This window comes from Manis javanica, chromosome 16 (genome assembly GCF_040802235.1).
Source record: "Manis javanica isolate MJ-LG chromosome 16, MJ_LKY, whole genome shotgun sequence".
NCBI classification, from domain to species: domain Eukaryota; kingdom Metazoa; phylum Chordata; class Mammalia; order Pholidota; family Manidae; genus Manis; species Manis javanica.
In genome coordinates, this window is record NC_133171.1 from 66,303,308 (window position 1) to 66,317,304 (window position 13,997).

General features: G+C 41.4%; 4 protein-coding genes, 1 long non-coding RNA gene and 1 pseudogene across 6 annotated transcripts in view; 3 read left to right on the forward strand and 3 right to left on the reverse strand.

Moving 5' to 3' along the window:
• The window catches only part of LOC140846802 (uncharacterized), a 477,545-nt gene that overhangs the window by 443,889 nt on the left and 19,659 nt on the right, over positions 1 to 13,997 (reverse strand). The gene's annotated exons all lie outside the window — the stretch shown is intronic.
• The window catches only part of LOC108396296 (histone H2B type 2-E-like), a 45,043-nt gene that overhangs the window by 8,275 nt on the left and 22,771 nt on the right, over positions 1 to 13,997 (forward strand). The window lies entirely within an intron of this gene.
• Positions 254 to 2,898, reverse strand: LOC108400169 (histone H2B type 1-M-like). The gene is made up of 2 exons (XM_073225005.1): positions 2,821 to 2,898; positions 254 to 2,668 (listed from the first exon to the last, which is right to left on the reverse strand). The coding sequence occupies exons 1-2, from the start codon at positions 2,896 to 2,898 to the stop codon at positions 2,219 to 2,221; spliced, it is 528 nt and encodes a 175-aa protein (XP_073081106.1). The 3' UTR covers positions 254 to 2,218.
• Positions 2,638 to 3,841, forward strand: LOC108400180 (histone H2A type 1-E-like). Its single transcript, XM_036998493.2, has one exon. The coding sequence runs from the start codon at positions 2,913 to 2,915 to the stop codon at positions 3,303 to 3,305; it is 393 nt and encodes a 130-aa protein (XP_036854388.1). The 5' UTR covers positions 2,638 to 2,912; the 3' UTR covers positions 3,306 to 3,841.
• LOC108400170 (histone H1.3-like) lies at positions 4,680 to 7,539 on the reverse strand (annotated as a pseudogene).
• Positions 9,189 to 9,610, forward strand: LOC108400175 (histone H4). The gene has a single exon (XM_036998499.2). It carries the CDS (start codon positions 9,232 to 9,234, stop codon positions 9,541 to 9,543), a length of 312 nt encoding a protein of 103 aa, XP_036854394.1. The 5' UTR covers positions 9,189 to 9,231; the 3' UTR covers positions 9,544 to 9,610.

The following is a 13,997-nucleotide window of genomic DNA, read 5'->3' on the forward strand; positions in this document are numbered from 1 at the left end:
ACAATTTTTGCCTTGCGTTATCTCAACTAAATATCTTAAGGTTTGTATGAGTCTCAGGGAATAAACTAGTTAAAATTATGTTAAATAGTTTGTCCATACATTCATCCATCCAGAGCAGAAAATACATAGCTTTCTATTGACTTCTAAAAATACTGTGACTTACTGTTCAAGGCACAATTATATCAACCCAGTTATATTCAACTCCTAATTTCTGGTATCTATGAACATGTTAGGTTACATGACAATAAAGCAAGGAAGGCTGTAAATGGAATTAAGGTTGCTAACCACTTGACTAAAATAGGAAGATTATATTGGATTATCCATATGAGTCGATATCACAAAGGTCCTTAACAGTGGAAAAGGGAATGGGAATACGAGACCAGAGAGATGGCAGCACGAGAATTTGTCCAGAAATTGCTGGCTTTGAAAATTGAGGGTAGGGGTCCTCAGCCAAGGAAAGAACATCCTCTGGCAGCTGGAAAAGGCAAAGAAACAGACTGGCTTTTTGAGCCCCCAGAGAAGAATGGAGACTTCCTGACACCTAGATTTTAGCTCAGCAAGATCTGTGTCCAAATGCTGTACAGAAACATAAAATTATAAATTTGTATGTGTGTAAGCCACTAAGTTTGTGATGACAATTTTTCAGACAAGCAAGAATTGTACTCACACAAGTTTAATAATTATTAACATGTTCAAGTTATTTAAATTAGAAATATGTTAAAGTTAAATGTGTAAATATTAAGTTGATTATAAATTCTTCATAAATGTTGCAGGCCACATAATTTTGAAATTGCTCTACTTTTGGGAGCTGCAGTTTACATTTCCTTTTTTGTAGGTGTCTAGGGTGTGTGACTTTAACAGCAGAAATAATTTCATGAAGCAGTACTTCCTTCACACATTGTAGTATTACTTATTACAATTTTACTTTAAAAAGCTTACATTCATTATCTGTATAGAATTAATGGAAATTACCTCATAATGTCCAAATAATCCTAAAATGTTTTAATATAATTATTGCACTTATTTTCCTAAAAGTGTCAATATATAAGATTTGAGACATTTCTGTAAGTAATGAACAATGGGTAGGAAAACCAAAGTTCATTTACATGGCAGAATTCAAATTTCAGTGTCTTCTGAGGTACTCTTTCAAAAACACCTAGATGGAATTCAAACACATCTATAGATTTCTCAACAGGTAGTACTGTTGCATAATTAACTCTCTCCCCAGCACTAGGCTATACCTCTTTCCTTGGTACATTCCTTTTCCATCTTTCATTGTCTTGAGCCAGCCAAAATGGAAGGATTGGTTAGGCTAGGAGAGTAAAATCCTGTATCCTAAGGGCCAGTAAACTGCCGTCAAATTCATCTCACTTCTACCGTCTCCTGGAATATATGCTTTTTTCTCTGGGAGAACTGATCGTAATAAACCATTTGGAAACTCAGTTCCTTGATAAGAAAAATGTCTTATAGGATTGTGAAGTGTCTGATTCACAGAGGAAATAACGTTAAGAAATGTTTTCACGTGGCAGAGTAATAATAGCCCTTTAAATCCATGAAGGCTTGGCATCATGCATCAGAGGGAAAAACAAAACTTGGTCATTCTTAGATATTTTAATGAGTGTTAACACACGTTTGGGGATATCGAAGTCAAAGCTGAGCTGAAATGTTCCAGAAGACTGAAAAAAACCAGCCACATGTAGGGCTCAGGGACCCATGGAAAAAAGGCTATTAGAATTAATACACTTGGACGAGCTCAGATCTCGGGGCGATTATGATTCTGCGAATGTAGCATACAGACGAAAAGAAAGAGGAAAGGAGGGAAGTGGAAACACTTGGGGCTGCCAGAGTGGAAGACCATGGCTAGGGCAATAATGATAGAAAGAATGCTTTCTTCTAATTCCCCCCTTTCAGATCCCCTAGGTAACTAGAAATAAAATGCACAAACCTCCACTGCCTCTTTAAAAAATACAAAAGGCAGAAAAGTATTTTAAGCATTGAAATAGAAGACATTCTTTCCTGAGCAAATAGGTCTTTCTAGATCCCCTTCTGGGGTAAAATCGCCCCCTCTATGCAGATATCCTTGGTCTTACTCTCCAAGAACTTCAAGTACTTCCGTGGTAAAAAAAAAAAAAAAAAAAAAAAAATTACAACTCTAAATGAAAGCATAAAAGGCTCTGACAAGAGCCGTTGGGATTTGAAAGCCAAACAAAAGCTGCTTTTACTTGGTGCCGGTGTACTTGGTGACGGCCTTGGTGTCCTCGGACACGGCGTGCTTGGCCAGCTCCCCGGGCAGCAGCTGGCGCACGGCCGTCTGGATCTCCCTGGAGGTGATGGTCGAGCGCTTGTTGTAATGCACCAGGCGCGACGCCTCACCCGCGATGCGCTCGAAGATGTCGTTGACGAAGGAGTTCATGATGCCCATGGCCTTGGACGAGATGCCGGTGTCGGGATGGACCTGCTTGAGCACCTTGTACACGTACACCGAGTAGCTCTCCTTGCGGCTGCGCTTGCGCTTCTTGCCGTCCTTCTTCTGAGCCTTGGCCACTGCCTTCTTGGAGCCCTTCTTGGGCGCCGGAGCCGACTTGGTCGGTTTAGATACAATGAAAAGAAAATGCGCTACCGGGATAGAAAAATTGCTTTGACTACAGCGTTCATATTTGTACGGCTTCTATGCAAATAAGGTGTTAAAACTTAGTACTTAGATTCGATAAATTTTCCGGGCTTCCAAACTGTTATGCAAATCAAGTTGTTGGAGTTCACTTTTGTAATTGGTTGCAACGTAGACTGCTTTAGCCAATCATATAGCGCAGTTTACAATACCTCTTGCACATATAATAGCTTCCAATTTGCAGATAAATTTGTACTTTCGTTGTATTTTTTCTTTATAAGTATCCTCATATAGGAATTTTGAAATGTCTGGCCGTGGAAAACAGGGCGGCAGAGTTCGCGCCAAGGATAAGACGCTTTCCTCCCGTGCCGGGCTGCAGTTCCCCGTGGGTCGCGTGCACCGTCTGCTCCGCAAGGGCAACTACGCCGAGCGGGTCGGGGCCGGCGCGCCCGTGTACCAGGCGGCGGTGCTGGAGTACCTGACGGCCGAGATCCTGGAGCTGGCGGGCAACGCGGTCCGCGACAACAAGAAGACGCGTATCATCCCGCGCCATCTGCAGCTGGCCATCCGCAACGACGAGGAGCTCAACAAGCTGCTGGGCCGCGTGACCATCGCGCAGGGCGGCGTCCTGCCCAACATCCAGGCCGTGCTGCTGCCCAAGAAGACCGAGAGCCACCATAAGGCAAAGGGCAAATAAACTAGGAAAACAGGACATTGAATTCTTGCGGCATCAGTCTTATCAAAAGGCTCTTTTCAGAGCGCCCCTCGTACTCACTAAAAGGGCTTCTTACATTCTTAAATAGCTAACTGAAAATTATTTTAAGTTTATCCAATCTAGAAGTAAATTCAGTACTTAAACTTCTATTGGCTATGTGGAAAGGGTTGTGTCTCAGGTAGCGCCAATCAATGCAGCTGCCCCTCGGTTGTAAACCAGAAGTCATGTGATAATAAGGCTTGTGTTGAATTTAGGTGCAGACCTAATTAGTGACCCACAGGGTAATAAACCCACACTCAGTATTATCTCAAATTGAAAGCAGTTTCACATCTGAATAGGAGAACCATCTGCATTCATACTTTCTGAAAGAAACAATCTCCAACTCTATTGAACTGGGGTCCTACTCAGTTGTAGTCAACCACACCCTGGAGTCACAGCTCCTTTGAGCAGAGCTAAACAGGGTTCACTGTGACTTTAAAAGGGCACACAGTAATCTTTCTGTATCATTTGCAAGTTTGGGGATCTTAGCATTTTACACAAACTTCAGTTGAAATTGTAAAATGTGGAGTTTTATATAAGGATGTTGTTAGTGAAAAATATGCGTTAATGCATACATTAACGTGAGATCACCGGTCTTAGTGGTTTAAGGAAAAGTTTATAAAACAAAGTTTTAAAAATCCTAATTTAAATAGAGAAGGAAATTGTGAAATTAGCGGTCCAAAACTAAAAGAGGGTAAAAAAAACAAAACACTTGGGCAATCATTCAGAGCGCGTTTTTTAAAAAAACTAAGCCAGTTTCAGGTGCCGAAACTTATTCAGCAAATAATTTACATTAAATTCTGCAGGGAAAAGCCAAAGAAACAGCATAAACATAGGGGCGAGAAAGCGTTAAAAATACCGACAGTTAAAGGAGTGGGTTGGAAGATACTACTTTTTGGTCTAAAAGCATCGGACCCGGGGACTTACGTGGTCAGGGAATGAATGTCGCTACCGATATCTCAACCGGGAGTCAAAGGGAGCAAACGCCTTGTCCAATCAGAACAAGTGCAAGGACCTGGTGGTTCTGCGAAGACACCAACCAGGGCTCCATCCACGCCAAGCATGTCACCATCATGCCCAAAGACATTCGGATTGATTCTGCATGGCATCCGTGGAGGGTGTTAAGTCGTTCTTAATTTAATGTCAAAGGCTCCTTTCAGATCTAGAGTCTCCAAAACATTGCTGTGTACTTTTGTTAACAAAAATATACCCACCTTTTTCTCCTCTTTTTCTCGGAAAAGTGTTATTACAAGCTCTTTTATAAGGTCAGTTGGGTGGCTCTGAAAAGAGCCTTAAAGTCACTACCCACAACTAGTCCTAATTCTTGATGGCCGCCTTCTTGGGTTTGGATGGCAGTTTTCGGCTTGGCTGCCTTGGGCTTAGGGGCTTTGGCCTTGGCTGGACTCTTGGCTGCTTTCTTCAGTTTGGCCGCTTTCACCTTTTTCGGGCTCTTGCTCACTTTCTTGGCCCCAGCAGCCACAGCTGGTTCTTCGCCTTCTTCAGGGCCTTTTGTGGTGCTCTTCTACGGAGTGGCCGCACCTGTTGCCTTCTTGGGCTTCTTGGCCGCAGCTGGTTTCTTGGCCTTGGGCTTGGCTTCCTCGGAAGCCGCTTTCTCGTTGAGTTTAAAGGAGCCGGAAGCGCCAGTGCCCTTGATCTGAATCAGGGTGCCCTTGAACACCAGGCTCTTGAGGCCCAACTTGATGCGGCTGTTCTCCAAGTCGTAGCTGGTGGCCGCCAGCGCCGTGTGTGTGTGTGTGTGTGTGTGTGTGTGTGTGTGTGTGTGTGTGTGTGTGTGTGTGTGTGTGTGTGTGTGTGTGTGTGTGTGTGCGCGCGCGCGCGCGCGCGCGCTCTGACACAGATTTACAGGTAAGAGACACAACTTCGTAGTTTTCGTTTAAAATATAAATTCTTCCCTTTGTGCCTTCAAAGCTTGCTCTCTGGTAATAATGTAAACATTATTGCCTTCTCATACATTCAACAGTTGCTTGATTTTCATTGAGATTTATCCAGAAAACCTGTTTCATATGAAGAGAAATAAGAGAGGCTCTTTTTGGATTTCTCTACAGCTACTTGGAATAACAGCTATTTCTGATAATAAACGTCATTATGTTGTCTGTAAAAGCTTTATCAGATCCTGTGACTATTTAGAGGGTTAATGAATTTTGGGACTTTAAGCATTCAACATTTGTCTGGGAAAATGGAAAATGGAGTAATCAGTGATTCTCCTGACATGCTTTGTTGGACATATGCTGCATAGCTACTGGCAGAGGAGATCCAGGAAGAGGCATAAAAGAGACTTGGGCCCCTTTACTGGTCTAAAAATATTCTTTTATTGACCTTGGTTTCATTGAGGTTGGGGGTGTCAGTTATTAAAATGTTCACAAGCTTTGGGTTCAGAGATATGTCATGTTTGGGGAAGATAATGGCAAAGTATTCAAGTAACAGAATAAAGGAGTATACACAGGCCCAGCACATTCACACACACACACACACACACACACACACACACACACACACACACACATTTCTATAGAATTACACAGAGAGGGAGATATTAAAACATGCATGCTTTATATTCAGTACATTTCTCACTTCTATAAGTAAGGATATAGGCTTATAGAAAACACATTACAGTTTATGCTTAATGTTAAATAAGAAATAGATTGATGGTAGATATGATTTAATCTGATTTTCTTTCTCCTCAAAATATATGTTTGTCTCTAACATTATGTTTCTTTCAAAGCATGTACAAATCTCTGTTTCACTGTGACTATGAATGGAAGAAATCCTGGAAACAGCAAAGCCCAAAAAGTGAGGGTTTCATACTTCTACATGATCTCATCAAAATCAACAAATGATTACTTAAGAACATCTAACTTAAACATGAAAAATTAATACATGTTAATAAAAAATGTTAATAAAAATTAAAAGCTAACGCAATTCAAATGGGTGAGATGAAATGAGAAATCAGCTTATTACAAGTCATTTTTACTTTGTGTATTCACTTATTGTAGAGCTTATGTACTCCTAATCATCTTTGAATAGTTTGACTTACTATATTTGGTTTTGAGTCTCACTTGAAGAATATTTCTTTGACAGTAGTAAAGAGGATGAATTACAGAGAGGGTGAGGACAATCAGAGGTCATAAAAAGACTGTGAGAATAGCCAGTCCAGACAAGAAATAGAAGAGCCAGAATTACAAACCATGATGGGGGACATAAAAGAGGAGCAGCACCAACAAAGGAAGAGCTGTCTTAGACACTTAAATGTAGGAAATCTTGCAGGTACTACCCCATTCACCTTCATGGTTCACCTTTACGTCAATAACTGAAGTGTTTCCCTTCAGATCTGTCCCCTTGCCTAATTACCAAACTTGTGTTTCCAAATGGTTGCTGGATATATACTTCTACATCTACCTACTCAAGACTCTCAACATGAGTAGCCTCACCGAAGTAGTTTCCAATCAGATTACCCCTTCCAGTTGACATTCTTATAAATTCTGTTAACAGGCCTATTTTATTCACTGAGCCATACTTGACTGGGTGAAGCCTTATTTTCCATTGAAGGTGTAGAGCAACTATGAAATAAGTAGTCTGTTCTAGTTTCTACCACCGAGCTCTGAATGGCCCAACTAAGTGTCTCTTTACAGAGTGTTCTCACATTAATATAGACAGAATTCTTTAGGAACATTCAGAATGTTTCAGAAACTATATTCCTATTAGATATGATAAAGGAATGTAAAACCTATAGGGCTTTTGGTCCCCTTCACATGTTGAAGAAATAAAACAATTCTGTCAACAAAATGACCCTTCTTTATCAATACAGAGGAGAGAGAACAATTTATTATTGGGTAATAAATATGAACGGATTTACATTCATGTCAATTACCACAAAAATAACTAGTTAGGAAAAAAAATCTCATACATCTTATACAGCAAAACAGAGGAAACAACGACTTATTTTCTAGAGAAGCAGGAGCTACACCTTATGACAATCTCCTATGTTTCTTGTGAGAGACTACTAAGCTAATTCCAGAGGTACATTTTTATATATCTAGAGATTATCTGGCCCCCAACCTAGCAAGTACCTCTACATTGTAAAAACTGGAGACTGGGCTTTATCCCTAGAAAAAAATTCTCTCTATTCCTAAGAGAAGATAATAAAAAACTCACACATTTCTTCAAGAGGGGAGGAAATGACCTCTTTAATGTTTATAAATGGAAAAAGATCAATGCCATTTATCCTTATACACCTCCATCACATTGTTGTTACTAACATGATTTTTCACTCCAACATTCATGAACTTCCCAATGCTCCTCTCTGCACATTTTGAAATTCGGTGTTTTAAGACTTTTAGGATCCCATAGAAGAGGGATTCTTCACCATTTTTGTTTCAGGGACTGTGTATATCGAAAAAAGCTAATAGGCCCCTTACCCAGAATATTACTTTAAATGCTTAATATTGTATACATAGGATTACAAAGAAAAAAAATATTAACATACTGTGGGTAAAACTGTAACATTTCCAGAATATATCTCCTGGTTTTAGAACATCTTCATATTAATAGGCGTTCAGAGGTGGAAAGAAGTATGGCTATAGTGCATTTGCATCATTCCTCAGGGGTGGAGAGAAGTTCATCTCCATATCAGTGGGTAATTACCTGGGCAACAGAGGGCTTCTCGGTACCTGAGAGGTGAGGGAGAGCGCTTGTTTTGCTTCTGCTGGAGCAGGAAACAGAGAAGTGCCCGGACTACAGTTCATGAGCAATAAACGGGTTTTAAACTTTATTTCTCCCTTTGACTGATTCCGGTTTTTAGAGATATTTTGCCCCGGGACTTCCTCTCCCTGGACTTACACATATCATTTTCAAATTTGCCAAAAATCCAAATTGGTGAAGTATTAACATATATGCTTCTTTATTAATATATTGAATAAGATAACCCGTATGACCAAGAATTACCACAGGTTAGGAGTTGAGAGCAGCCACAAGTGTCACAATGATATTGAGTGCTTATTTGTGGATATGTTTTTAAACACTTTGCATAGACTACCTCTTTTTAACTTGAATGCTCTATAATTTACACGTTCTTATACATTTGAATTGAAAAAACAGTACAGACTGGCCAAGGTCACATAGCTAGCATGTGCAGCAGGCTGTCCCCGGAGCTTAACTGGGTGCCATATGATAACTGGTTGGAGAAATACAATGTGGTAATTTTATTTAGAAACAGTGCTACCTGAAGCTGTCCATAATTAAATATGCAATTAAACCATAAACTAGGCTCACAACAGAACACAGTTCTAATCACTTTGGGATATACATATTTATAACTTCAGTGCAGCCCTGAATTTTTAACGTGATTTGACCTCTATGTAATCATTTACTTTTAGTTGCCTCAGTAGGGTTATCCAGAGTACATACAGAAGAGCCCTGTTCAGTTAACCGGACATTCATAAATTGATAAAATGAAACTTAAGCAATAAAAATATGATTTGCTTAAAACTATTTAAAACGTCTTAGACAAGCTTGTATTAGCCAATTTCATATTCTGGAAAATCTGAAGGAAAAGCGTCAGATTTCTTTGTGGAAAGTGCATGAATTGCTCTACTTAATGGCCGCAAATATTGTACACACACACACAATCTGTACAAGCATTTATTAAAGCCCCTCTCCAAGATCTATTGCTTCAGGCGCCCCATTTGGTCTGGTCTCCAGAGCTCTGAGCAAGGGACAAATAAGCAAAGGGCGTGAACTGAGTGTGGCTACCGCCCCTGCTCTTGCGGTTTTCTATCAGGTCCGTTACATTACTATAAAGGCATCGAGCGGTTGCTCTTGTTGGATTGCAGGTTTAGGAAGAGAGTGTGGTATGTCTGGTCGCGGTAAAGGCGGGAAGGGTCTGGGTAAAGGTGGTGCTAAGCGCCACCGTAAGGTGCTGCGGGACAACATCCAGGGCATTACCAAGCCTGCCATCCGCCGTCTGGCAAGGCGCGGTGGGGTCAAGCGCATCTCCGGCCTCATTTACGAAGAGACCCGCGGGGTGCTGAAGGTGTTTCTGGAGAACGTGATTCGGGATGCTGTCACCTACACGGAGCACGCCAAGCGCAAGACGGTCACGGCCATGGATGTGGTCTATGCGCTCAAGCGCCAGGGCCGCACTCTGTACGGCTTCGGAGGCTAAGTAAATTCAATTCCAGCTTGCCACTTCACATCTATTAAACCCAAAGGCCCTTTTCAGGGCCATGTAATTTATTCACAAGAAGTTGTAATGCTTCCCATCTTAACTCAGACGGTGAGGCTTCTCTAGTACTTCGTGTGTTTCTCGCTGCGTTTGCAACTAAGATCTTAAAAGCTGACCCTAATGTCATTTGTGTTTGCTGTCTGATGGAGAAGATGTATTATACACAAGGCAGAGGATTGGAGAGCACAACTTGTCTGGTACTACTAGAATTGAAAAGGGGTAGATTAGGCACTTGAGTTCATCTTAAAAGTAGATTCTGATATCACCTGGTAGGCTGGAGGGGAACACAAGGGTGACAGGCAAAGTATGTAGAAGGCAGTGAGTCCTGGAGGAACCACAGTTGAGTGCATAGGGTTTTGTTTAAAAGGACTGGAGAGACATGCCAACTTTAGCTTTTTGCTTCTCAACTGCCCTCAATCCACCCAGTTACTGGTTTCTCTTGAGTTCAAAATGGCATTTTAACATATCCATGGCTCACGTAAGTATGTAGACCTGTGTTTACCAGGTTTTGTTGCCTTTTTATCCTGAAGTCAGACTTGATTACAAGCTGATTTACCATAAAGTGTAGATAATGCTGTTTGCTGGCACAAATCCTGACAAGTGCTAGACAGCCTTTCAAACCAGGTCTTCACATTCACATCCCACCTTTTTCTACACATCAGGAAATGAAACAATAAGCAGTTCTCAAGTGGGTTAACAACCATTTCTTACTATCTTTCCACAATTTCCCAGTACTGTCAGCATGTCACTTTTATTTTACAAGTCTGGCATTTTCCCACTATAATGTGTTTGCTCTATAATAAAGGTATAGTAGGACAGATGGCTCCCTAGGTAGAGGTAACATTTCCTGGGGTTTGCTGTCCAAGTGTGAGTAGAAGTCTCCCAGGTCTGGGCTTTTAAAGTCTTTCTTCCCTCTAGCTATTAAGAGTGTTCTTGCTTGACCAAGCAGGGAACATGCTCGAGGACATGCCATAACAATGACTTGTAAGGAACAAGAGTCCCTGACCAGAAGAGCTGCCCCACAGAGCTGGACTAATCACAGTGGTTCTGTTCCATGCAACAAAAGTAACTATCTTTATGCTTAATTTATTGTTCAGTCTCTGTTACAGCAACTTAATTTTACCATACCAAGTATTACTGAACAGTAACCATACTGTTACTGAACAGTACGGACTGTCCTTCCATTTACCTGAAAGCTCTTTTAAGGAATACTGGTGCCAAATAAGCCTCTCTGTAGTATCTCTTACTGAGTTTCATCCTGGGCAAAACACGGGAGCTCATGACATGTTAGAAACTAATGGGTGAACTGTCCCCATATCTTAGGCAGTTCTGATTTGTATATTTCAAAGTACTGCCTCCTCTTAAGAGAAGTTCTTTACAATATATGGATCAAAACCCCGTTAAGAATCTGTTAAATATACATGTGGACAGAAATATTTCACGGGGCTTATTTACCCTCTGAGGCTCATGCAGGAACTCCTCCCAGGGCTCCATGGATTCTTGTTAACCAACTGGAATTTAGGATTTCAGGAGATTCAAAATTTAAGGAAAGAGGGGAAAGTGCAAACATAACACAAAAAACACATTAAACAAGAGTAAATTTGTCTTAACACTTTACCTTAGTTTACTAATCTCCCGGCACCCAAGTCTTCTATTTGTTGAGTACAAACTCCTCCCTGCCCTAGAATTTTTACACTGTGGCCTGGAACTTTCATTCCCTGCATTGTTGGTTCCCTTATCTGAAATGTCATCATCACTGTCACTATTGGCACCTGGTTTATTTCAAGTAATTTCATAGTAGTCAGAACTCCTATTTGAAATTATCTTGTTGAGTTATCAGCATGCTTATTATCTTTCTTCTTCCAGTAGGGTATCAGCCCCAGAAGAGCAGGCTTCTGTCTCCCTCACTGCTGGAACTTAATGCCTCACACAAAAGAAATCAATCAGTGTTGACAAAATACTGAACAGAATCACTTCAGCTGCTCTGATTTGTTTCTTGTATCCACTGCTCCATTCTCCCTGTCATGTTTATGACTTGGGCCTTTGTCCTGTCTCATCACTATTATTTCCCTCTTGGTTCCCTGCCACCAGAGGCATCTTCCTGACACTGGAGCCAATCATGTCAGTCCCTGCTCAGAAGCTTTCTATAACTTTTTGTTGTCTGCAAAATAAATCTAAAGTTCATTGTTTGACATCCAGACACTTTACCATTGTATACCATTAACCTCATCTTTACCACAAAGAAAGCTCCACACAGGAAGCTCCATGGGAAGGGGCTTTGTTTAGTTAGCATGTTTTTCTGCATAGTATCAGATGTTCTTAAAGCATAGTACCAGATAAGCAACATCTGTACCTTCTGGGAACTTTTTAGAAAGCCAGGATCCCTGATTTCTCCCTGAGCTAACGAAATAGAAACTCAGGACCAGTAATCTGTTCTTTAACAAGCCCTCTAGGGGATTCTTATGCACACCCAAGTTTGAGAACTAGAGAATAGCTCTGTATCATGAGTAAGTAACTTGAGTCTGGCACTTGAATATGAACCAACCTACTGAATGCTCCTTTTGTCTGCCATGGAAGGCCTTTTTGTATCAGGCAGTAGAGGTGCCTTCCCAAGATCATTTCCCCTCCTCCCTTTGTAACACAGCCTCAGTTTTGTTCAGATCTCCCCTTCCTCCTTGCCGTGTGGTCTAGGGAAGACAGAGTTCCTTTCTTGTCTCATGGATCAAGTCCTGATTCATCCACACCAAGTCGTTAAGTGTCCCATGCCCTTTAGTAAACGTAAATTTGGGGCTGGGTATACAGCTAGTTCTTTGGGGTTGTAAGAGCCTTTAACAACTTCCCCAAGAATATGTAATGATATGCTGAAATGGGAGGTGTTGATCAATAAACTGTGTGCGTGTGTGTGTCTTGGGGATAGATGTGGAATGGAATCAGAAACACTTCAGGTAGAGAAAAACTGCAAAAACCTGGAGGCCAGAAAGGTCATGGTGTATTCCAAAAACTCCAAAAAACAAAAAAATGGAGAAACAAAAACAAAAAGGAAAGAAGAATCCTTTCAGGTTGGTTTGGAGAGGGAGGTGAGGGCTAGAATGCAGGGCTTCAGGCCACACCAGCTTTCTGATTTTGTGCAGTGGGAATCATAAATCTGTGATCACAGGTAATATGAATGATCCTGTGTGCCTTTTAAAGGACCATGGTGACTCTGGAATGGAAACTAGATTCATTATAGACAGAGAAGTTTCAGTATTATCTCAAACAAATCAAGGTGACCAGAAAAAGTTGAAATGCAGTTGTAATTTGGTGACCTGAAAATAAATCCTAGTTTATTACCATGTGCTTATTTCACCTTTTTGAGGGGCAATGGGGGAGACTAGCTGGGAAGGCTGGCTAGGGATTTTTCTCAAGGACAGTGAGTGAGATTACTTGGTGGATTTGGTATGTCCATTTATCGGTGAGGTCTCGCCAACTAAACATTTCTCACTTAATTTCCAGAATGAAGCTCTACCCTTAAATTTACTGAGAAATACAGGAAGAAAATTTGTTTTTTTTCCTGGGTTTACGTCTTTTCCGCATTATGTGATTACGAACTGTAGACCCCCTAGACATCAGTGTTAAACGCTGGAATGTTAAAAAGCACCTCCCTACTTTCTTCCTCATTTTGTCTTCCTGTCTACCCTCTGACCTGCCCTGCGTCCCTCTTCATCTTTGCCAGGATCGTCCCACCGTTGCTGAACTGTGCAGGGAGAGGATTGCTGGAGACAGTATATAGGCTGACGGAATTGCAAAAGTCGCAAGTGACAGTAAAGGACGGATTGGAAGCTGCAGAGCCAATCTTTATGTTCTGTGGCTATACTAGTGGAGGAGACTGAGGCGGCTGTATACTGAGAATTGTTTTTTGCAGGTCGTTTGCGTACTGTCGGGGACAGGAGTGAGGGGAAAGTCTTGTATACCTCATTAGACTTTAAAAAGAATTCTGAGAGCTTTTTAAAAAAGTTTAGGAAAGAAACAGACAAAGCAAAACTAGCAATTATTAACTGTTTTTCCCCTACTGGATTGCTGCAGTTGCCCAACAAAATCGGTTTGTAAAGAATCTTAGGAGAGATGCTTAAGCCAGGACTTTTAAAACCCTAGGCAAAAGGCCGGTGGATAAGGGACTGAGATGAACGTAATTAGACTCAGCAAAAGAACGTGGGGCTTGTAGCTCTGGAGGGGAGCGTGTTCCTGGTCCGGGGTGAACACACCGGTGTGACCGAAATCAGTCTAGGGAAATGCTAGATTGAGAGAAACCCTCTTATTGCTCACAGTGAGGCCTGGCTCCGTCCCCTCTGGCCACCACTCTCGCTCTTCTCTTTCTCCCTGGTCCCGGCTAGCGGTTCTCAGTCCCAGCAGCCACG